This window comes from Oncorhynchus tshawytscha, linkage group LG27, assembly GCF_018296145.1.
Source record: "Oncorhynchus tshawytscha isolate Ot180627B linkage group LG27, Otsh_v2.0, whole genome shotgun sequence".
Classification (NCBI taxonomy): Eukaryota; Metazoa; Chordata; class Actinopteri; order Salmoniformes; family Salmonidae; genus Oncorhynchus; species Oncorhynchus tshawytscha.
Window position 1 is genome coordinate 14,146,807 of NC_056455.1, and position 22,979 is coordinate 14,169,785.

Sequence of the window (22,979 nt, forward strand, 5' to 3'; positions counted from 1 at the left end):
CCTACAGAGAGATGAACCCGGAGAAGAGTCCCCTAAGCAAACTGGTCCTGGGGCTCTGTTCACAAACCCCAGGACAGCAGCACAATTAGACCCAACCAAATCATGAGAAAACAAAAAGATAATTACTTGACACAATGGAAAGAATTAACAAAAAAACAGAACAAACTAGAATGCTATTTGGCCCTAAACAGAGAGTACACAGCGGCAGAATACCTGACCACTGTGACTGAACCAAACTTAAGGAAAGCTTTGACTATATATAATATGACATTTGTAATGTCTTTATTGTTTTGAAACTTCTGTATGTGTAATGTTTACTGTTAATATTTATTGTTTATTTCATTTTTGTATATTATCTACCTCACTTGCTTTGGCAATGTTAACACGTGTTTTCCATGCCAATAAAGCCCCTTGAATTGAATTAATAATGCCGAGGTCAAAACAACTGGGAACTCGGAAAAATACGAGGTCAAATCATGACGTCAGTGATCCTAAGGTTGGAAAGTCGGAGCTCTAGAAAGTCCCCCTCGTTCACGAGATGGAATTCCGAGTTGGATGACCATTCAAATCTATTTTTCCCGTTTTTTCGAGTTCCCAGCTGTTTCCAACGGACTGAAGTCGGAAGTAGGAGATTTCCGAGTTACCAGTTTTGAACACCGCATTCATGTTGACGTTTTTGCTAAAGATGATTTTAGTCGCGCAATTTTGCATTTGACTAGGAAATGTGGTGCATTATTCCTCAAGTGACTTGCCAAGTTAAATAAAGGTTCAATAAAAAAAACTAAAAAGGGAATAAATATGCATGAGGACGAATCGTTTCTCTTTGAGACGTTAGGTACATCATTGACGTAGCCCTACTGTTGACCAATCGCCGATGAGGGGGCGTAGACTTCATCGACCGACTTCCGCTTGCCTCGAGAGAAAATAATGGTGTGCCTGAACTGCGGAAAAAAAACATGCCGAGGTCCAGAACAAACAAAAACGTCACAAAATGTCATCATAATATATGCACTAACTGTTCAGTCTGGGAAGCATGCGGACGCCACTAGGCAACAAAAGAGAAAAGCAACAACATGAGGAAACGTCACATAACAAGAGGGTATAAATAAGCAGTCAAATGAGGCTGGTATTTTGAGGTCAGTCTTATGATACAGATAATACTTTGTGTTCTGGAAAAGGTATGATGAAGAGAAGAGAGTGAATGCATTGATTATACTTATTATTATCTCATTCGGGAGCTGACTGTAAACCAAAGATGAGAAATTACTAAAACATTGATGAGTTTTTGTTTTGCAATATCTAAGTTCACTGAGTTATGGCAGAGGTTGTTCAGTTTCCACTGTCTAGTCATGGTCCTGGACTGTTGCTTTGGCTTACAACTTTTTCTACCAAACTCGAGAAGTGTCATCTCTGATAACACTCTGGCTAATTGGATGTAAATGACGTCACGCTTGGGCGAGAATACGCCCCCTTGCTGCAGAGTGCAGATATCCATTCAGCCCCCCTCCCTCTGGTCAACAACACAAGCTGCACAGAGAAGCAAAATGGCCGATAGTAAACTAACCGACCTCACAGCGCTTTGCAACCACCAAGAGGTTATGCATGTGTAGTTTACAGCGAAAACTACATTCTTACGAAAGGATATACGTTAACTGAATTTCTCGATTGTTAACATTTCGCTTTTTGGTGATGTTATTTCTTATTTGGTTTAGCCTTGATCTACCGTTAGATTGCTAAACTAGCTTTAGCTAAATAGGTCTGCAAGAATTTCACAAAGTACTTTGTTTGATTCCTGAGGTGAGTAACAAACATTATTTCACACGATGTAACGTTAGGTTGTTCATTACAATGTTGTAAAATGTGTGTGCTATTTTTTTTCTATCCATGTTAAGTTATAAGCGATAGCTAGTTAACGTCAGTCAGCTAAGTTAGCTACAGAGAACGTCACTGAAGTTTTATCGTAGCTTCTTTGGCCTTGTCAGTCACTTCAGTCCAAAAACGACAGTTGATTGTACAGACAAGTCATTGTGTGTGTGTGTGTGTGTGTGTGTGTGTGTGTGTGTGTGTGTGTGTGTGTGTGTGTGTGTGTGTGTGTGTGTGTGTGTGTGTGATTGAGAAACACACAATTCAATTAACATTGCTATTAACTATTTTGATAGGCACAGAATACTCAGCTAATCAACAGTATATCTGTGTAGCCGATATGTATGGATGTTTTTTTTAATTTTGTATTTATTTATTTTTAATCTACGAATGGAGTTTAGCTTTGGGAGCTGGTTATAGCAAGCCGGCAGCTGTACGTCGTGTTCCCTACTAGGCTTCACCTTTTGAACGGCAGTTAACGACGTCAGTCGCTCGCACGAAAGGGCTATCTTACAGCTAGTTAGTGTCCGTACTATTTTAACAATTTAGCTAGCTAGGGTAACACACGTTTATGTCGTTGCGTGACTTTGTTCTCGCGGAGTCTGTTTCGTCCGTTTTTTTTCAAGTCCAACGCCACTGGGTGTCCAGTTTGGGGCTAATCTGTACTCGAGCTCGAGGCTGGAATAGGCCTTGGCAAACGTCAGCGCGATACCACCAGGCAAGCTTCTGCTAGCTGATTTGTATTAAGTGGCACTTACTAGCATAATGTAACGTTAGCTATTATGGGAATGGTTTTTTATTTAATGCCGCGTATAGATCCACATAACACAGTATAAATAGTTTTTTTTTTGTACTCTAACATTAGATTGCTTGCTAGCTAGTTCTTTACCTCTGACAAATTTGAGCGGCTTAACTTGACTGCTGTCCTTAAATTGTATTTACAGACTAGACTACCACTACACAATTTGGACAAGCTCTTGTCCAAAATGCCTCCCATAGCGCAAACTTGCATTGTTTTTGTTTCCCATACATGCACTCAAAAGACCACATTTTCAGCTTACTAGCGTTTTCATTGGAGTGCTTTTTTAAAGCTGAGTCAAACAGGGGGACTAAAACTAAATGCCACCCCGTGATACCTGACCCATCTAGCCAACTAGCTCGCTCTATCCTGCACACACTCACATTCTCGCCATCTCTACTAGCTCGCTAGGGCTTGACCTATGTGACAATTCAATATTTCTACCAGCAAACGGGTTCTCTTATCTACCAGTCAGGTACTGCCCAGTCTTACATTTCCTCTCTGTTGGTGTGCATGTGTTGCATATTTGGAGTTGTAATTGTTTGCTTGAAAATGAATAATTCAGGGTGGCTACCACATACTATTGCCAAGGTTGTCTGCTTACTACTATAGTTCTGACAATCTTAACTAATTGTAAGAGTTAATTTTGATAAACTGTTGCTAAAACGTTTTTAGGCAAGTTGCTTCAAATGTGTGTAACTTGATGTTGATGCCTGTCGCCCAATATCAATGCCCACATCCATTTAAATGTGTCCAGATAAGAGAATCAGGAAAGGGAACAGCAGTTCATGGAAGACAAGAAAAAGAAGAAAGAGGATAAAAAGAAAAGGGAATCTTCCCAGAAGGTATATAAAATCCACTTTTCATCAGGAAATTAGGCCTACATAATTCAGAATGCTCTGGTATGTTCCTCAAAACAGAATTGTCTGGTGTTTGATCCAGTTTCATGGCCCATTGAAAGTCAGAGCCACACTGTTCCGGCTGTGTGTTAGTTGTTGTCGTGACGGCAATAATGAGTTACTTGGCCTGCGCTCCAAAGTTGCTTGTGGTATTAGCGCTTGACATTCATTACAATCATATGTGGGCTGTTTCATGGCACTGACGGTCTTCTATACTTTCAGGTGACTGAACAAAAAGTCAAAGGTATGTTTTTTGTTGTAGTCCTGTGTATACAGTACCAGTCAAAAGTTTGGATACGCCTACTCATTCAAGGGTTTTGATTTATTTTTCTAAATTGAAGAATAATAGTGAAGATGTCAAAACTCTGAAATAACTCATGGAATCATGTAGCAATCAAAGTGTTAAACAAATCAAAATATATAATTTATATTTTAGATTCTTCAAAGTAGTCACCCTTTGCCTCAGAGCTTTGCACACTTGACATTCTCTCAACTAGCTTCACTTGAAATGCTTTTCCAACAGTCTTGAAGGAGTTCCCACATGCTGAGCACTTGTTGGCTGCTTTTCCTTCACTCTGCGGCCTAACTCATCCCAAACCATCACAATTGGTTTGAGGCCAGGTGAGCTGATGCAGCACTCCATCACCCCCCTTCTTGGTCAAATAGCCCTTACACAGCCTGGAGGTGTGTTTTGGGTCATTGTCCTGTTGAAAAACAAGAGTCCCTCTAAGCGCAAACCAGATGGGATGGCGTATTGCTGTGGTAGCCATGCTGGTTAAGTGTGCCTTGAATTCTAAATAAATCTGTCACCAGCAAAGCACCACCACCTCCATGCTGCATGGTGGGAACCACGCATGTGGAGATCATCCATTCACCTACTCTGAGTCTCATGAAGTCACTGCGGTTGGAACCAAATATCTCAAATTTGGACTCCAGACCAAAGAACAGATTTCCACCTGTCTAATGTCTATTGCTCATGTTTCTTGGCCCAAGCAACTTTCTTCTTATTGGTGTCCTTCAGTAGTGTTTTTATATATTTTATTTTAGTTATTTAACTGGGCAAGTCAGTTTTGAACAAATTCTTATTTACAATGACTGCCTAACCCGGGCAACGCTGGGCCAATTGTGCGCCTGTTTCTTTGCAGGAAATCGAACATGAAGGCCTGTTTCACGCAGTCTCCTATTTGGGCTGCAATCTGAGGTGCAGTTAACTCTAATTAACTTATTCTCTGCAGCAGAGGTAACTCTGGTGGTCCTCATGAGAGCCAGTTTCATCATAGATATTGATGGTTTTTGACTGCACTTAAATATTCTTCGTGTTCTGTATTGACTGACCATGTCTAAAAGTAACAGTGGACTTTCATTTCTGTTTGCTTATTTGAACTGTTCTTGGTCTTGGTCTTTTACCAAATGGGTCTTTGGACTTGGTCTTTTACCAAATAGGGCTATCTTTTGTGTCACAACACAACTGATTGGCTCAAATATATTAAGAAGGAAAGAAATTCCACAAATTAACTTTTAATTGATTCCAGGTCACTACCTCATGAAGCTGGTTGAGAGAATGCCATGATAGCTTTGCGCAAAGGGTGGCTTCTTTGAAGAATCTGAAATGTAAAAATATAAAATTTATTTTTTCTGTGATTCCATGTGTTTATTTCATAGTTTTGATGTCTTCACTGTTATTCTGCAATGTAAAAATCTAGAAAAACCCTGGAATGAGTAGGTGTCTAAACTTTTGACTAGGACTGTACATCTGTAACACCCCTTCCATTCAAACAAGATGAGGGAGGAAATAGTCAAGTTTATATTATGTTACATAGCATTCGGATGCATTCCAGCTTTGACTTTATTGATGTGCTTCATTCATTTCATTTTCTTTAAGTGCCCGAATTAACCAAGGCCACCTCCACGCAGTCACTAGCCACTCCTGGCTCTGTGTCTCCCAGCCCTGGCCCCACTCCACCATCGTCCCCCTGCCCTGCAACTGGGTTCGCTGTTCCTACGGGCGGGAACAATGCAAACCGGGCGGCTGTGGCCAACGGACAGCCCCCCACCGGAACTCAGCGCTATATGCCCAGAGAGGTGCCCCCACGATTCCGCTGTCAGCAGGACCACAAAGTGCTTCTGAAGAGAGGCCAGCCACCACTGTCCTGCATGCTGCTGGGGGGAGGCAGCTGTAGGGGAGACACACCCCCTCTTTCACAGGGAGATGCCCCCAGTGCAACCACATCTGGATCCACAGGTGGGTCAACATTGAAATGAAAGGATGTGGTTTGGATCTGAAGTTAGCAGCAAAAGGAATATTCGTCCAAGTGTAATTAACATGCTGTTTTAACCTTAACACGGTCCTCAAGTTAACAAAGTATGTTTGCTCATTATCTACAGATCCCGATCTGGGTTCTCCTTCACCCCCCCACTCCTCACCCTCAGCTTCAGTCGCTGCTTCTTCAACTTATGCAAATTCCACATGGGGGGTGGGCTCTGGCAGCCAGCCCCCTTTTCAGGGCTGGGAGAAGGTGATAGTGGATGGGAGTGACCTTGAAGAGTGGCCCAGCATCGTGGGTGGGGATAGAGTGGGTACCGAGGGAACAGAGCTGGATGGCCCCAACAACAGCAGTGCCTCACGGACTGACAAATGCACCCAACAGCATCTGAGGGCAGGAGCTGGGAGTTCAGATAGTCCCTCCCCACCCCACTCTTCCCCCTCATCACTCACTGAATGTGTCCTGTCTGGTGTCGTGTGGGGCTCTTCCAGTCAGCCTGGAATTGGAGTGGCAGCTGCAGCAACAGAGGGGCTAGTGCTCAACAATTCCAAAGTCTCCTTTCTTCCTGGGGCTCAGGAGAGCCCTCTCAGTGGAATTCCTGGTGCCAACTTCAACCCTAATGCCAACCCTTCAGCCTGGCCTGCCCTTGTGCAGGATGGAACAACAGGGGTTGGTGCAGCTACCACTGAAGCTGTGCCCTCATCCATCACAACATCCTTCTCTGCCAGTACCACCCATACTCATCCACTCTCCTTTGTGAATCAAGCTAGCCATCAGCACCAACTCCATGAAATGCCTGCCAGGGATGGAGCACATCTCCATGGGCACTGGGGGGTCTTGGGGCCAGAGCTTGGAGAAGGACCAAATCAAGGAGGCAGAGAACTTGTGGACAGTGGGGTTGTTGGAGAGAGCGGGAATCTCTCTGCTTCGTCATCCTCCTCCACAACCTCTTCCTCTTCATGGCGAGCCTTGCCTCCCCCCTCTAACCTCAACACAGGTGCCTCTAAGACTGACGGGTGGGACAGATTAAGTGGAGATGCAGCTCAGGGGGAGGAGGCAAACGTGTGGGGCTTCGGCAGCCAAGCTGAGAAAGCTGGGTTGGCAGGAGATGAGGCATGGGTCAGGGGAAGTGATGTTAGCTCAAATACCCCAGTGGTATCTCAGGGAGCATGGGATGGGGCTACAGAGGAGGGTTGGGGCGGTACACAGAGGTCGACAGGTGTCAGGGGTTCCAGCAACCCAGCAATAGGAAGTAACGGTGGAGGCGAGAGCAGCAGCAGTGGTGGTGATGGCGGCATATCCCAGGATTCTGCCTCACCAACATTTGCTACTATGACAACGGCTTGGGACAATCAGAAAGGGGTTGGTGCTGTGGGGGAATGGGCAGGTCAAGGTGGCAGAGAAAGTGGAGGCCCCTCATGCTCTAGTGGAGGAGGGTCCAGGGCTGGGAGTCACAATCGGCACCAGGAGCATTCCCGCCACCGCTCCAGCAACCCACCCCCCAACCCTGAAGTGGCCTTACAGAGCATGCTCAGCCGGTCGGACCTGGATCCTAGGGTGTTGTCCAACACCGGATGGGGGCAAATCCAGGTACAGCAGAATGTGGCCTGGGACCTGGATACAGGATCAGCCAGTCAAAATAAGGGAAGCAGTTCCCCTGCATTTCCATCTCAAGCTGTTAATTCTACTGGTCGATCTTCTACTTACCCCACAAGCAACAGCACAATGACTACTGATCCATCTGCTGGGGCCCACATGCCTACTATGAACACTGGTCCTGGCCCTGTACCTTCAAAGGGTGGCTGGGGTGACGAGCCAAATTGTGCTCCACCATCCAACATGCGGAATTCTGATTCCTCCAGGATGCCAGTGGAAGATATTAATGGCAGCCAGGGAAAGACAAGTGGAGCCTGGGGCGACGTTGGTACTTCAGAGAGCCATGGCAAAGGCTGGGGCAGTGAGGAGCGGGAGGGGAGAGACCGCAGAGGGGGCGGAGGAAGTAACTGGAGAGATTTCGGAGAACGGGGTGGTGGAAGAGGGAGTGGCTGGGGAAGTGGTCAGGAGGACAAGGGGACTGCAGGGGGTTGGAAAGAGATGGGTAGGGAGGGAGGTGGATGGGAACAAAGAGGGGGAGGCAACTGGGCGCAGCGTGAACCCAAAACAGTCAGTGGAGGCTGGGGGGAAGGTAGGGGCAGAAGTGGAGGCAACACAGACAAGGGATTTTGGGGTAACATCGATGAGGGAGGCCAACAGAGGAGTTGGGGAAGTGGAGGTGACACCGGCGGCAAACCGCACCAGGACTGGTGCATGAAGCCGCATTCAGCACAGATACCAAACAGCCAAGCGGCAACACTGAAAGCCCCAAATCAACAGCAACACCAATCGCAGACCCAACAGCCACCAGGAGGTTTGGGCAGGTCAGGAGGTCCTCCCACCCAGAATCAGAACCAAAGCTCGGGCTGGACTGCTGACCCCATCCCTCAGAACCCTGTTGGGCCTGCTGAGGCCCCTGAACCAAGCGGGTGGGAGGAGCCCTCTCCTCAGTCCATCAGCCGCAAGATGGAGATTGACGATGGCACTTCAGCCTGGGGAGATCCCACCTGCTACAACAGCAAGAATGTGAACCTGTGGGACAAAAATAGTGCCCCCTCTGGTCCTCCTCCGACACTTCAAGGCCAAACTCAACAGGGTCCACCTACATCTGTACAACAGCCACCACCAAGGAGACAGCCTGCGATCCCAGCTAACCGGGACTCAAACCCTGGCAATGCACCTGGAATGGGTAAGCTATGCCTGACTTATTCCTTCAAAGACCAATCACTTGCATTTCTGGCAGATTCTTTAATATGGTCTTCTCTGTATTACCAGGCCCAGGTATGTGGGGAGGGGGTGGCAACCTCGTTGGACAATCTGTGGATAATGGCACCGCTTCCTGGGGGCAAACTTCTGCTGCACCATCTGGCTGGGGAGACCCAGATAACTCAAGCAAAGCTGCTGGTTGGGGAAACCCCTCATCTAAATCTGGTAAGACACTTCAAGGAGTTTATTGTAAGGCAAATGTGTTGTTGGTTGTTACTCCTTAGGACATTGCATGACCCCTTTGTGCATGTCCCATAGGCTCAAAGTCAGTGCAAGAGAGCTGGGGCAAAGGAGAGGGCCCAGTTCCAGCCTCTCGACACTCCAGTTGGGATGAGGAGGAGGACGTTGGTGGAGTTTGGAACAGCACAGGCTCACAGATCAGCAGCAACTACAACTCTGGTGGCTGGGGGCAAGGCCCTGGGGGAAAGAGAGGCAACAGCAAGGTATATTGAGATTAGGGTCTGCTTGCTAAATTTTGTTTTTATATCCTAATCTGTGGAACTATGAAAGACATCTCTCTGAGGGATTATGTTTAGCTACATTGCATGTTTGTGTGTTTGTTCCCTAAAGGGTGGAGACAATTGGATGAACCCAATGACACGACAATTCCAAAATATGGGACTCATGGTAAGCCCTATTAATTATGTCTCGGAAGAAAGGTGACGATGCATTTTCTGTTGAAGGATAGGTAGCATAAATAAAGGACATATGGATTTGCATTAGAATGCTCATCAAAAGTCCAAATACAAAGTTACACCTACCTCACTTTTCAATTTCTCGAGTTATTACATATAACTGATCAGAATGCCGAAGTCGTGTCGGAAAAACATTTGCGGGGTGTGGCATAATATGGAGGACCCGGCAAGCCAGTCTATTCCCAAAAATGCAAGCCCTCTGCCTATTGGCTACTTAGCTTATTCAAGCCTGTCTCAAAATACAACACTACCCCTTTAAGACAAAAAAGCTCTGTACCTGACTGGTCTTTCAAAGGTGTCTAGAAATGTACATGTTTTGTTCTCTTGTAGGAAGCAATCACTCCCCTATTACCGACTATAAATTATCTATAACTGGGCTAATAATTTACTAACTAGCAAAGGAGCTCCAGAGCGGTCTAAGGCACTTAATCTCAGTGCAAGAGGCTTCACTACAGTCCCTGGTTTGAATCCAGGCTGTATCACATCCGGCCGTGATTGGGAGTCCCATAGGGGGGTTTGGCCGGAGTAGGCTGTCATTGTAATTAAGCATTTGTTCTTAACTGACTTGCATAGTTAAATAAAGGATGAGACAAATATGAACAAAATGTGCACCTGGCTACATGCAACTCTCGCTTTGATCTCAAAACAACTCCATCTACTCATGACCGCTCATGCCGTAAACACAGTCCAGTTCAAAGTAAATGGCACAGATCCATATATGTCAATGGTCTATTTGCAAATAAAGCTACTGCAGCTCTGATTTGTTTATGCCGCCCCGGGCTGTGTAGCGTACGGGCTGACTAGTGAGTGTCAATGCAATAGAATTCTACTCCGATGCGTTCTGCCTACATAAAAATCTTGTTTCAGTATGTTGCATTGAACGTGGCTAATATTTAATTGATTCGATCACAATTACCACAGTAAAGGGAAACATTGATAGTGTTAACAAGGAAAACTCTAGGACCGTGGTCATTCATTACTGGTGCAGTGCCTGTTGTAGCACTGAGTGGAAATGGGAAGAACGCTCATTTTATGGCTTTTGAAAGTATTGAATACAAAGTGTTGACAGCGCTAACTTAAACTTGAACCCACTCGTAAAAAATATCTCTGCTGTATTCGTTGGGTCTCGTCATGGTTTTGAAAACTCAGTATCAACTTTGTAGTTTCCTCTTATGCCTGCTACGTTACTGCAGACACGGTCATCTGAGCCATCCGATTGGCCAACGGTAGACCTATAGTGCCCTTGATTTGCTCTCGGCCCACCGGGAAGGCAGAGATTGTGCCTTAAGACACACAAAATAGTTCAAAATGGCAACAATTCTCCTACCTGGCGCACAGGGCAGCTGAATCTGGTTCGCTTACTGGCAACAGCGGTAAAAATAGTAACACAATGCTTTATCATTAGGTTTTTATTTGGCGATTGACTAGCAATGCAACACGATCAACCGGTCGATCATGATTGACCAGTTGGTGACCACTCAACTTTCTAGAGCAGTGAAGTTATATCTTGTGCATCTCTGTGGGCTGATATTTCTGCGCAGCAGTCCCGGGGAGCTGTGCGGAATGCAGCTTAGAGGGAACATTTGGTTAGCACTGCTTGAGTCAGCCAGTTGCTGTCAACACCTCTTTTACAGCTACATTAAAGTAAACTAAAGTTTTAGAAATACATAATGTCCAGTTATCAAATAATGTTACCAGTTATCTTAGCAAGCCAGCTAATTTTGTTATTTTTGCCTGCCAGCTAACTAGTCTAGCTATCCAATCACCACTGTCGACATGGCTAAGTAGTAAGCCAGAGAACACAACAAAAAAGACAGCAGATATAAAGTGAAGAGAGGGGAGACATAACAATTGACGGCTGAGTTAGCTACCAAAGTCAGAGCCAAGGAGAGCATGCATTTAGTAAATCCACATTGAATTTACATGGTTTCTCATCACTGCTGACACTCGCTGTACCAGTTGGAAATCGAGCAGGGATCGTCAACTGGATTTAGCAGGACTATTAAATTTTTTTGTTTTTGTGAGTGGACGGTCTGGGGGACCGGAACATAATTGCAAATCATTTGTAGTCTGCAAATGATCCACGACAAGCCCAAAACAGATATATTTGACTACAACATCATTTAAAACCTTGCTTACATTTTTATACGATTGTCTCTTTATTATGCTTGGGAATAGTTGGAACAGATTTCCAAAATAAAACTCACTTGGAACTGATTTATTGCTGTTTTTACAGTCTTATGTCCAATGAACCATACCATATTTTGCACACACAACTTGACCCAAATAAGGCCACCAGTTGGGGAACCCTGAAATAGAGCTTGCAGTCTTCACAAATAACGCTCGGCACAACACCTGGTTTCATTATGAATCCTGCCTTCCACTGGTTATACTAAGCCATTGAAGTCCTCCGGGGTGAAATGAGCACCGCATACAGTAGATGTGCGCACAGTTCCCATACTCCACCAAACACACAGGAGTAGAGGCGTTGCAGTTTTTTGCATGAATTTACAGTGCCTTGCAAAAGGCACTGTATATGGTTTATTATTTGTGGGTGCACATAGTATCTCACTGAATTAGAATGTTATTACATGCTAGCATGGCTAGTAGCTAACGTTAGCCAACTGGAACTAGCTAAGTAGCATCAATTCTCAAGATGTTGAGAAATGGGTAGTTCTAAAGATATCTTTAAGTTAGTAAATGTTTAAAAAATGCTGAAGCATAAGTGTTTATAGTGATGGTTAACCAGATCGTGACAACTAAGTTACTAAGTCTTTGATCACACTGTTACTTTGGGTAAAAACTCAAGTGTCTTTTTTTAAATAGGGCGAGGACTTGAGTCTTGATAAAAAGTTGGAAGGAGATAAGAGAGGGATGAACGACTACAGCGGTGAAATGCGGAGAGGAGGAAGAGGTGGAGGAGGCTACCGTATGCCCAGTTCCAAAGACATGGGGCCTGGAGACATGGGGCCTTACAGTGACAAGGTAAGTGAGTCCTACTCCTGTCAAAGGGTTCAAGGTGTCCTTGAAGCTGTGCTTAGAAAAGTTTGCGTGATCTGTCGATTGGCCTAGGTGGAGGAGGCTAGATATGTTGACCCTATCATTAGCTAGCCAGCTAACATCAACTAGCTTTTTTTTGTCAACTTACTTTATAGATATTTTCCTTTTAGCAGCTCTAACTTGAACTTTTTATCATTTCATATTTAACTACTCTTCTGTATATCCATCGTTCCAGATGGGTGGTCATGGTTTATTTGGTGGCAGTGGTGGGATGCCTCCGTCTCGGGGAATGCACCAGCCTGGGATGCATCCCATGAACCCCTCCCAAGGGTTACGCGGACAAGTCCCTCATCAATTCTTGTCTGCGCAGGTACATTGCCTGTGTTTTAATGTTTTTATTTAGAAAGTTGCTCCACGTGGGGTATGAGCAGGTGCTCTAACATTCAATAACACTATATTTTCTATCTTGTCTTTAGATTACCATTTTGGAATATTGGCCAGGTTATCTAACAAAGCTTCACGTTCTTTATCCAAGAGCATTTTTCTTTCTCCAGCGTCCACAGTGCTAATACACATGGTGATGCTTCGTTTTTATTTCATCTCACAGGTGCCGGGCCCGATGCTAAAGCAGATACCCTCTCCTGGCAGCAGTGTTGGAGGAGTAGGTGTCGGAGGAGGGGTGTTCCCACCTCAGCTCTCCCCACAGCAACTTGCCGTGCTTAGTAACATTTACCCCCATGTGCAGCAGTTCCACCTGGTAAATATTGTCTCCGCCTCGATGTTGTGATTCAGGCCGTCTGAACCATTTATCACAATTTTCAAATTTGCTCAGTAATTCAAATAATCTTGTACTGATTGGATATCAAGTAATTGCCACTGTAAAACTGCTACTACACTGGCTCTCTCAGTGGAATAGAATAGTAAAACTACTTTGTGCCTGTCAACTCCATACCCCCCCAGGCTTGTCAGCTTCTTCTGCAGCAGCAACAGCAGCAGCAGCTCCTGCAGAACCAGAGGAAGTTGCCCCAGCCTATACGCCAGCAGCCTGATCCACAGCAGGTACTGAACGTCCCATAGTGTAGTGCCTTATCACTATACATATAGCAATTCGGACTAATTTAAATATTAGATGCAATAGTTGTGCTTCACTTTCAGTATGTAGTAGGTTTCTAGCCAGCTTGTCTTTAGTCTCTTGATGCAATGTTTTGTTTATGTACATAGTTTTCAATCTTTTCTCTTACCCCATGTCTTCATAGCTTGCTAGAATCATGGCTATTCTGCAACAACAGAGACAGCAACAACAGGGAGTGGTGGGCGGAGGCAGTGGGAGCTCAAAACTGTCCCCATCTCTTGGAGGGGCACCAAAACAGCCAATGGCAGACTCGATGCCCCACCCTGGTATGGGTGGCCCCTTGTCAGATCTTCATGCCAAAACACAGGTGATGTACTCTGGTAAGTTGCTTAGGTTTGGTCTTTGTTATTATCTCTAACACATCTCAGTCTAATCTGTCACTTTAGAGCAGTCTACTCAGTATGATTTTAAAGGCAAACCATTACTGAATCATATCCAACCAGTCTTTCATTTAAATCCCCTAGCAGCTATTCCGTGATGTTTGATTTCAGGGGGATTACGCTGGCCCAAGTTTTATCAACACAGCCATCATCTTTGCTCATGACTGCATTGAATGAATCATATGACCATTTCCCCCCCCGGTATCTCAGGGCTTGCTCCCGGAGGCAACCTGTCTGGGCTGGAGTTGGGCTCCATGGTGGGGGGGATGAAGGATGGAGGAGGGCAGCAGTCCCGCTTCAAATGGATGATGGAAGGTCACTCTCCGGCCCCTTCTCCCCCAGATACAGCCCATCACAAGAATGGTGAGTCATTAAAATCCAATGTCTAGCAAATGACACGAATAATCATACCAATATAAAGCCATAAGAGGAAATGCCATGTCAAACTGACAAATTATTTGTATTTCTGTTTTTGTCTTGTGTGCTATTGCAGGTCCTTTACCCATGGCCATGAAAGTTGGAGAGGGCTCCCCATATTCACAGTATGAGTTGCTCGGGGTTGATGATTTGGGAATGCCCCCTCAGGGCCCTTCTGACAACTGGCACCGTACCCCTGGAAGCAAGATGGGCACCATGGCTGGGACATCCAGCTGGCCCCCAGGTAAGATGCTTTCAGTACCCCTAATGCACAATTTTGAAATGGACGTATGAAACATTGCAGTTCCAATAAATGTCAATATTGCCAAGCTCAGTAGTCTTCCCTGTGGTTTCTGTGGTGACAGAGTTCCAGCCTGGAGTGCCCTGGAAAGGCATCCAGAGTGCTGACCCGGAGTCTGACCCTTACATGACCCCTGGCAGTGTTCTGGGCTCCCATGGACCCTCCAGCCTCAGTGACTCTGACCACCAGTTACTGCGAGACAACACAGGTACTCACTGTTTAATCACTGCTTCTGTGTAAGTATTGGATGAGATTAAACCTATTGGCACACCTTGGGCTGTTGCAGGGACTGTATTACTACCACACTGGTGGTCACGAAGCAGTCAACTTCCTGGTGGGAAAAGCATCCTCCATTCGCTATTTAAGTGCAAAGATTACATTTTTTTAAATCCCGCTGCCCCTGTTTTGGTACAGGTGCACGACAATGGTCCGTATTAAATCTAAACAAATTCACATATTTAGTATATGTAAAGACAATATTAAATCAAGGATAGTCTGATGGGTGACAATTAGGGTTGCAAAGGGTTGGTAAATGTCTGGACATTTTCCATGGGAAGTTGAGCCCTGGAATTTGGGGCATTTTGCTCAAATTCATAGCTTAAACAGTGAACCTTTTTTTGTAGGATACATATAAGGCAATTCTAGGTCTTGTGCCATATTTTGGTTAAACTATCCCCAATTCAATGGACTTGCAATCCTCTGCATGCACGTTCTTCCATCACATGTACAGCTGATTCTCAAGATCTTGCACACTAATGAGATGCTATTGAGCCCACATTACTACATTGTCTGAGCCAAGGACTACATGCTTTCTGGTAAGTTTTGATTACAACACTGGGTGGGGTGAATATATTGTATGACATGATTTTTTTGTTAACTAGTAATTAGGAGCCTACAGCAAAATGTTTAAATAATTTCTAACTTGTTAACAATTTCTGCTAGTTAGTTTTTTGCTAACATGTGGGTTTTAGTTTGCATGAGCCTGCTAACTGAGGAGTGTTAATTCACCTGTTTCCATACATATTTCATTTTAAAACATTTATATTAGGAAGGAGGAGTTTAATCTAACTGCTTAACTATTTATCTGTACATGGAATTGTATTTTTTTTATTTAAATTTTAAACAAACATATTTTCCCCTAATCTTTACATGAAAATGCCACAGGCACTATCTGATGTGTGGAGACATTTCACTGCAGCTAATGTAGAAGGAAAAGCTGTGTACATTTGCAAGTACTGTGCCAAATCATATGTGAAGAATACAACAAAGATGCAGAATCATCTGGCCATGTGCATAAAGTTCCCTCGGCGCTCACAACATGCAACCTCTGACAAAAGTACCTCTACTTCTATTCGAGGTGAAAATGATGAATCAGACACCTTATCGATGGCAACAACTCATGGTCCTCCTGGAATCAGACATGTTTTTGACTCAATGGAGGAACGTAGTCAGAGAAATGCTGATGAATGTCTTGCTCGAGCTGTGTATGCAACTGGCTCACCTCTGATGCTCACAGGAAATGTGTATTGGAAGAGATTTCTGAATGTTCTTCGCCCAGCATACACCCCTCCAACCAGACATGCTTTATCTACTAATTTGCTGGATGCAGAGTTCAAGTGAAGGTCAAGCAAATCATAGAGAAAGCAGACTGTATTGTAATCATCTCTGATGGGTGGTTGAATGTTCGTGGGCAAGGAATAATTAACTACATCTCCACCTCTCAACCAATATTCTACAAGAGCGCAGACACACTGGTCTCAACATTGCAGATGAGCTGAAGGCAGTCATCAATGACCTTAGACAACAGAAGGTCTTTGCACTGGTGACAGACAATGCTGCGAACATGAAGGCTGCTTGTTCTAAAGTGGAGGAGTCCTACCCTCACATCACACCCACTGGCTGTGCTGCTCATGCATTGAATCTGATCCTCAAGGAAATCATGGCACTGAAAACAATGATACACTCTACAAGAGAGCCAAGGAAATGGTTAGGTATGTGAAGAGTCATCAAGTTATAGCAGCAATCTACCTCACCAAGCGAAGTGAGAAGAATAAGAGCACCACATTGAAGCTGCCCAGCAATACACATTGGGGTGGTGTTGTCATGTTTGATAGTCTCCTGGAGGGGAAGGAGTCTCCAAGAAATGGCCATATAACAGTCTGCCGATACGGACAGCCCCATCAAGAGGATCCTCCTGGATGATGTATTTTGGGAGAGAGTGGTAAGCAGCCTGAAACTCCTGAAACCTGTAGCCATTGCACAGATTGAGGGAGACAATGCCATCCTGTCTGATGTTGAAACTCTGCTTGCAGATGTATGAGAAGAAATGGGTAATGCCCTGCCACTTCACTGTTTCTCCAAGCAGAGGAAACTGCAGTTCTGAAATACATCAAAAAGTGTGAAGACTTCTGCCAGAAGCCCATACACTCTGCAGCGCGCATGTTGGACCCCAAGTATGCTGGCAAGAGCATCCTGTCTGGTGCAGAGATCAACAAGGCCTATGGTGTCATCACTGTCTCGGCACCTTGGCCTGGATGAGGGCAATGTTCTTGGCAGTCTGGTGAAGTACACTTCCAAGCAAGGGCTTTGGGATGGAGATGCAATATTGCAGTCGTGCAAACATCTCATCAGCCACCTGGTGGAAGGGACTTTGTGGATCTGAGGCGCTTTCCCATGTTGCCTCCATTATCCTCCAAATCCCACCAACATCAGCCGCCTCAGAGCGCAACTGGTCCTTGTTTGGGAACACACACACCAAAGCAAGCAACAGACTGACCAATACAAGGTTTGAAAATTTGGTGGTTATATCCGGGCAAATTTGAGGCTTTTTGAGCCTAACTATGAGCCATCCTCAACAGGGTTGGAAAGTAACAGTGAAGATGAGGCCTCAAAGTCTGATATTCAAGAGGTGGACATTGAGGATGTTCAGGGAGAAGACATGGAAGCCTGAGAGGAAGACAACCAATGCTTTAGTTTCTAGACTATCATTTTACAGATATATGTTTTTGGAAGATGCGATGTATCATTCAATATTCCCTTTTTTTTTGTTCGGTGAGAACATCCCAATTCATTGAATTAAACTTCAACTCGTAACAAATATTTGTTCTATTGGAAGGATTTAATAATTTGCAATTGTCTACTTATAAGTTAAAATGTTTGTCACCATATGGTAAATATATCCAATGCAAAAAAACACATTTAAATGCTATTAATATTCATTTGCATATATTCTCAAAAATGTGCAACCTTTGTGGCAATATTAGCCTATCACTTGTGAATGATAAATGATCACTTGTGAAAATGTTTTAGTAAGGTTTGTATCACAACTGAAGTGGCCAAATAACTTCTTAAAATGTAAGCACAATCAGTTTTAAAGGGGTGTAGAGCCTTAATAGCATACATGAGCAGTGAGTGCGTTTCAATTTTGGGGAAGATCATTTTCACCCTGAAAATGCATCTTTTTTATAATAAAAGCATTACATGCATCATTGCATTCACTTACTTTTGATAATGGTGTTTTCCAGTAATGGAACATTTGCGCTTATAGCTGTGCTCATTGCTCTGCTTATAATGTGAAGAAATAGCCTAAACATTCTGATCTGTTGCGTCAGCCACATTGCGTTAAAAAAAGTTTATACTGGTGGTCGTATTAATTTGGTATCTATTGCATCCCACAACTGGGGATGCAACAGCACAGGTAAGGGCATTCTCTAATATGAACCACTTTAAGATCCAGTCCAATAGTTGAGACTGAGCTGCTAACTAAAGCTGTGTAAATTGATAATTTATTGAAATTAGCTATGTTTCCCTTGTGTTCTGGGGAACACCACAATCCTGGCTACTAGTGAGGAGGAAGTGGCTTGCTATTTTGCACATTCCCAGGTTAGCGGTGCGGGTGGGGCCAACCCAGGGACGGCCCAGGGCTCATCAGAAACGTGCACAGCGGTGGCTTGTAGGCTGTGGAAGCCAGGAGATACCAAATGTTTGTTAATTTACGGTCATTTACTGTGAGACCGACAGTTACTTGATTGTAAGTCACCAACTGACAAGTTTCATGACTGCCACAGCCCTCGGCACAACATATGTTGTATTGCAGGATTTCTTGACACATCCTATCTCTCTGTTACAGGGCCAAACCCCTCCCTCAACACCTTGCTGCCTTCACCAGGTGCCTGGCCCTACAGTGCCTCAGACAGCCCCCTTGGCAATGCACACAGCACAGGTAGTGACTTTCTCTAATATATGAACAACTTTAAAGTCTCATATTTGAGAGCATGAGCTGCTAACCAAAGCTCTGTAAATTGATGATATATTGAAATTAGCTATGTTTCCCTTGGTCATGCTTGTTTCTTCAGCAAAGTACTCAGAGTACAAACCCAGCTGGCCCCCAGAGCCCATCGGACACAATAAGCCGTGGAAGACCAGTCACGTCAGTTCCCAGCTGCCACGCCCCCCTCCAGGGCTGACCAGTCAGAAACAGGCCTCGACATCCCCATGGAGCAGCGGAGCCCCGCGTTTGGCCAGGGGCTGGGGAGAGGGCGGGGGCAGTCAGGAGTCAAGATTTGGGACAGGTAATATATATCTGGATCAACCCTGTAGCGATTTTAACTGTTTCCTGGCCAACTTGATATGAAATAATTTATAGCTGTTGGGTTTTCAGAACTCATTGTAGTAAGATATTTATTAGATACCGGCTTTACAACAGAAAAAAGATTGGATGACTACCCTCTTTCTCTCTTCCGTAGGCTCAGCGTGGAGTGATGGTGTGTCCTCCAGAGGCAGCTGCTGGCTACTGCTCAGCAACCTCACCCCTCAGGTACAGACAGAGAATTGATAAAGATGTTAGCACTAGCACCAATGAGCAGGGAGCACCAATGAGCAGGGATTTGCATATTCTATGCAAATGAGCCAGTGTCATGCGTGACCAAAGTGTAATTGGATTGTGAAGTTGGCTGATCCATTTAATCAATTAAGGATTGCATGAATGGCATTGGCATGAAAGGGCTGCTAAGGGAAAAACAGAATGGGAGAATAAAAAAGGGCAGGCAGTAGAATTAAAGTCTCTCACTTGCCCACCACAGACGCACTGGTATCCCACTAAGTTTTCTGTTCCCCTACAGATCGATGGTTCCACACTACGGACTATCTGTATGCAGCACGGCCCCCTGCTGACCTTTCACCTCGGCCTGACCCAGGGCAGCGCCCTGATTCGCTACAGCACACGTCAGGAAGCAGCCAAGGCTCAGGGTGCACTGCACATGTAGGATACTACCCCTCTACACACCAACAAACACCGGGCTGCTGACTAGTGTAATGCTAAATGCCTGTAATGAAAAGATTTACAAATTTGCCCTAATGTTAGCTCCATGCAGCATTAAAAATCAGTTATTGCTCGATTTATATCATTGCAATGATTGATGTATTTTTTTGCAATCTTGAGCATCCCCCCCCATTTACACACACACACACAAAGAGCTTTCTTTTTAAAAACAAGGCTTCAGATTATAATACTGAATCAGAGCCTGATGACCATTCAGTTAGTAAATGTTCTACTACTTCACCTGTTTTACTAAAGGACACTGCCCTATTTTGTTTTCTCCAGGTGTGTTCTGGGAAACACCACAATCCTAGCGGAATTTGTGAGTGAGGAGGAAGTGGCTCGCTATTTTGCACATTCCCAGGTTGGAGGTGCGGAGGGGGCCAGCCCAGCGGCAGGGGCAGCCCAGGGCTCGTCAGGAACACGCACAGCGGTGGGCAACAGAGGGGGCTCCCCGGGGAGTGAACGAGCAGCAATAGGAGCAGGAAACAATTTGGGTGGGAACAGCGGGGGAGGAGTGGTTCTGGGTAGTGTGGGGCCTTCCGGCTGGCAGAGTTTGGATGGAACGGGCAGCTCTCCAGAGGCCACCTCAGCCCAAGGTCCTGGGCTTGGTATTTTTGCTCAGTGGAGTGCCAACGGGGCTGGGAAAGGGGTAGGGGGTGGGGTGGGACGGGTAGAGGGAGGGAGGTCTGGGCTCTGGGGTGGTGTGACCCCAGGTTACTCCAGCAGCAGCTTGTGGGGTGCACCCCAAATGGAGGACAGGCACCAAATGGGCAGCCCAGCTGCCCTGTTGCCTGGTGACCTGCTGGGAGGAGGGGCTGACTCCATCTGACACACCTTCACATAAGAATATGTTTAGACACACGACATACACTGGGAAACACAAATACATATATAAATGACTAAATGTAAACACAAACGCAGAAATGTGAGACATGCTTACACACATTCTCATGGCCAGACTTAAGCTATTCTATAAACATATGCAGGGACTGTTAGATGTTTAAGGCCTTTTTCCACAGATGAAGACTTCAACTGCTAGACTTGAACCTGAAATTAAAGTCTGTCGGTCTGAGAGACTGGCTGGATTGCATTGTGCTTAGTAGGTGATTTGATGACAGACTTACATACACATGCACACACCAAATACAAACTAGCCTTCGGACAGATGGGCACTGTAACAGCATTACTCGCGTCATATAGGAAAACTACGTGATGCAGGACAACCTGCAGTTTCCATTCATGTCCCTTATGGAGACTGAATCAAAACACGTGCAAACACACTGCTCTGATTGATGACAGAACTGTGTCTTATTGTGAATGTTAGTGTCTGTTTTGTATGGTTGTTTTTATTTTGAACAGTGGAATACTGAAATGTAATTGTTCCTTTCAAATGCTGACCTCCTACTGTTTTCTCTCAATCACGTTTGTTACTGTTACTATGATAATTGTTGAAACTCTGGCAGTATGAGGCAACATTGCATTTCTCAGAGAGTGGGATACTGTGTGTGGAATACTCAGTGTGTATGAATGAGACCAAGTGAAAAACCCCTGTGTGTGAATGTGAGGATAATGTAGTGTGCATGTTACTGCCTGTCATGATTAGTGTGTGAGGCTGCTTACAGAAGGTCTATAAATCTGTTTTGAGTACATTGGTATACTGCTGACTGTGTGTTCAAGAACATTGGCACTAATGCTTAGTTTTATTTTCTCATTTTAATATTATTTTTGCAGACTGTCTTTTTTTTATTGTCCGAACTGCAATAATAAACATTTTAATGACAAAGAGCTGAAGGCATATGTATTGAAAAAAGGACATGCCAAATCTTATCAAACTGTGGAGTGGTGGGGGGTTGTTTACAAGACACAGAAAAGAGTTACCGTGTGTTTATGTTTTGTGTATTGTTTTAAATTAAGACAGGCTTTAACACTCCTGTTCAGTGTTTCGTTTTGAGATTTTACAAAGAAATTTATTTAAAAAGAGAACATTAATAATAAAGATTAAAGTATTGGCTTCTACTTGTCTTGTGGTCATTGAGAATTGTACATCTATACAGAATGGCCTCACCCTCAGGTGTCCCAAAACCGTTCACACGGGTTCCTGTGTCTACTCCACGTCACATGCACTCAAATAAGCCGGTGTCCATCTGCTATGCCATCTTAACCAATCCTATTTACTGTACAAGCCACACAGCCTGTAAGAAGCATGTGCTTCTCCAGTGATCTATCATTTGCGGTGCAATTAGTATGACCGTATTGAGTATTAAAGGCTTTATGTGAAAAACCAGAGATGGGCCACTTTGATGGGTGTGGGGGCCACAAAAAATCTGAATGCGTGACTTGCGGGTCTGAATACCATAACCACATGTGCAGTCGGAGCCAGCCCTAGCCAATTGGGGAATTTGTTGGGCACCCCACCTTGCGAACAAAACATTTTGCTATGGGGTGGGGAGAAGCTTTAGCAATTTTATAACATTTCCTGCAATTCTACTAATTTTGCCATAGGGTGGAGAGAAATGTTTGATGTTTTGAGTAAGTGTGATTAACAAAATCAATGGGGAACCCCTGGTTAGTAATTTGACCATGATTACTAGAAGTTTAGATGGCTGGCTAGACTAATTTACCAATCTAAAAAAAAAAAGCTGATTAATTGACCTAATTGAATGACTAGTGATTTAAAAAATAAAAAATTTAACTAGGGAAGTCAGTTAAGAACAAATTCTTATTTTCAATGTTGGCCTAGGGAACAGTGGGTTCATTTTTTTTAACCTGATTAATTGGCCTAATTGAGTGACTAGTGATATAAAAAATAAACTAGGGAAGTCAGTTAAGAACAAATTCTTATTTTCAATGTTGGCCTAGGAACAGTGGATTAACTGCCTGTTCAGGGGTAGAACAACATATTTGTAACTTGTCAGCTCTGGGGTTGGAACTTGCAACCTTCCGGTTACTAGTCCAACACTCTAACCACTAGGCTACCCTGCCACCCCAATACAATAAAAAAAACTGTTGATGCACAACCAAATTTGGAAATTGCACCTTGTGTGTTCTCC

General features: G+C 44.5%; 1 protein-coding gene across 3 annotated transcripts; it reads left to right on the top strand.

Annotated features, from left to right (window-relative positions):
• Positions 1-940: 940 nt before the first annotated feature.
• On the top strand, positions 941-21,940 carry LOC112226129 (trinucleotide repeat-containing gene 6B protein). 3 transcript variants are annotated; one of them, XM_024390401.2, is made up of 21 exons: positions 941-1,136; positions 3,420-3,507; positions 3,784-3,805; positions 5,444-5,803; positions 5,947-8,607; positions 8,694-8,849; positions 8,943-9,127; positions 9,255-9,311; positions 12,206-12,364; positions 12,615-12,749; positions 12,987-13,136; positions 13,340-13,438; positions 13,636-13,831; positions 14,102-14,254; positions 14,385-14,552; positions 14,674-14,817; positions 18,739-18,831; positions 18,965-19,180; positions 19,355-19,425; positions 19,730-19,869; positions 20,212-21,940. In XM_024390401.2, exons 2-21 carry the CDS (start codon positions 3,451-3,453, stop codon positions 20,756-20,758), a joined length of 5,769 nt encoding a protein of 1,922 aa, XP_024246169.1. In that variant the 5' UTR covers positions 941-1,136; positions 3,420-3,450; the 3' UTR covers positions 20,759-21,940. The 3 variants fall into 3 exon arrangements, with proteins under 3 accessions (XP_024246169.1, XP_024246168.1, XP_024246170.1); XM_024390400.2 differs by lacking the exon at positions 941-1,136 and adding an exon at positions 1,424-1,797; XM_024390402.2 differs by lacking the exon at positions 941-1,136 and adding an exon at positions 2,123-3,137.
• The last annotated feature ends 1,039 nt before the right edge of the window (positions 21,941-22,979 follow it).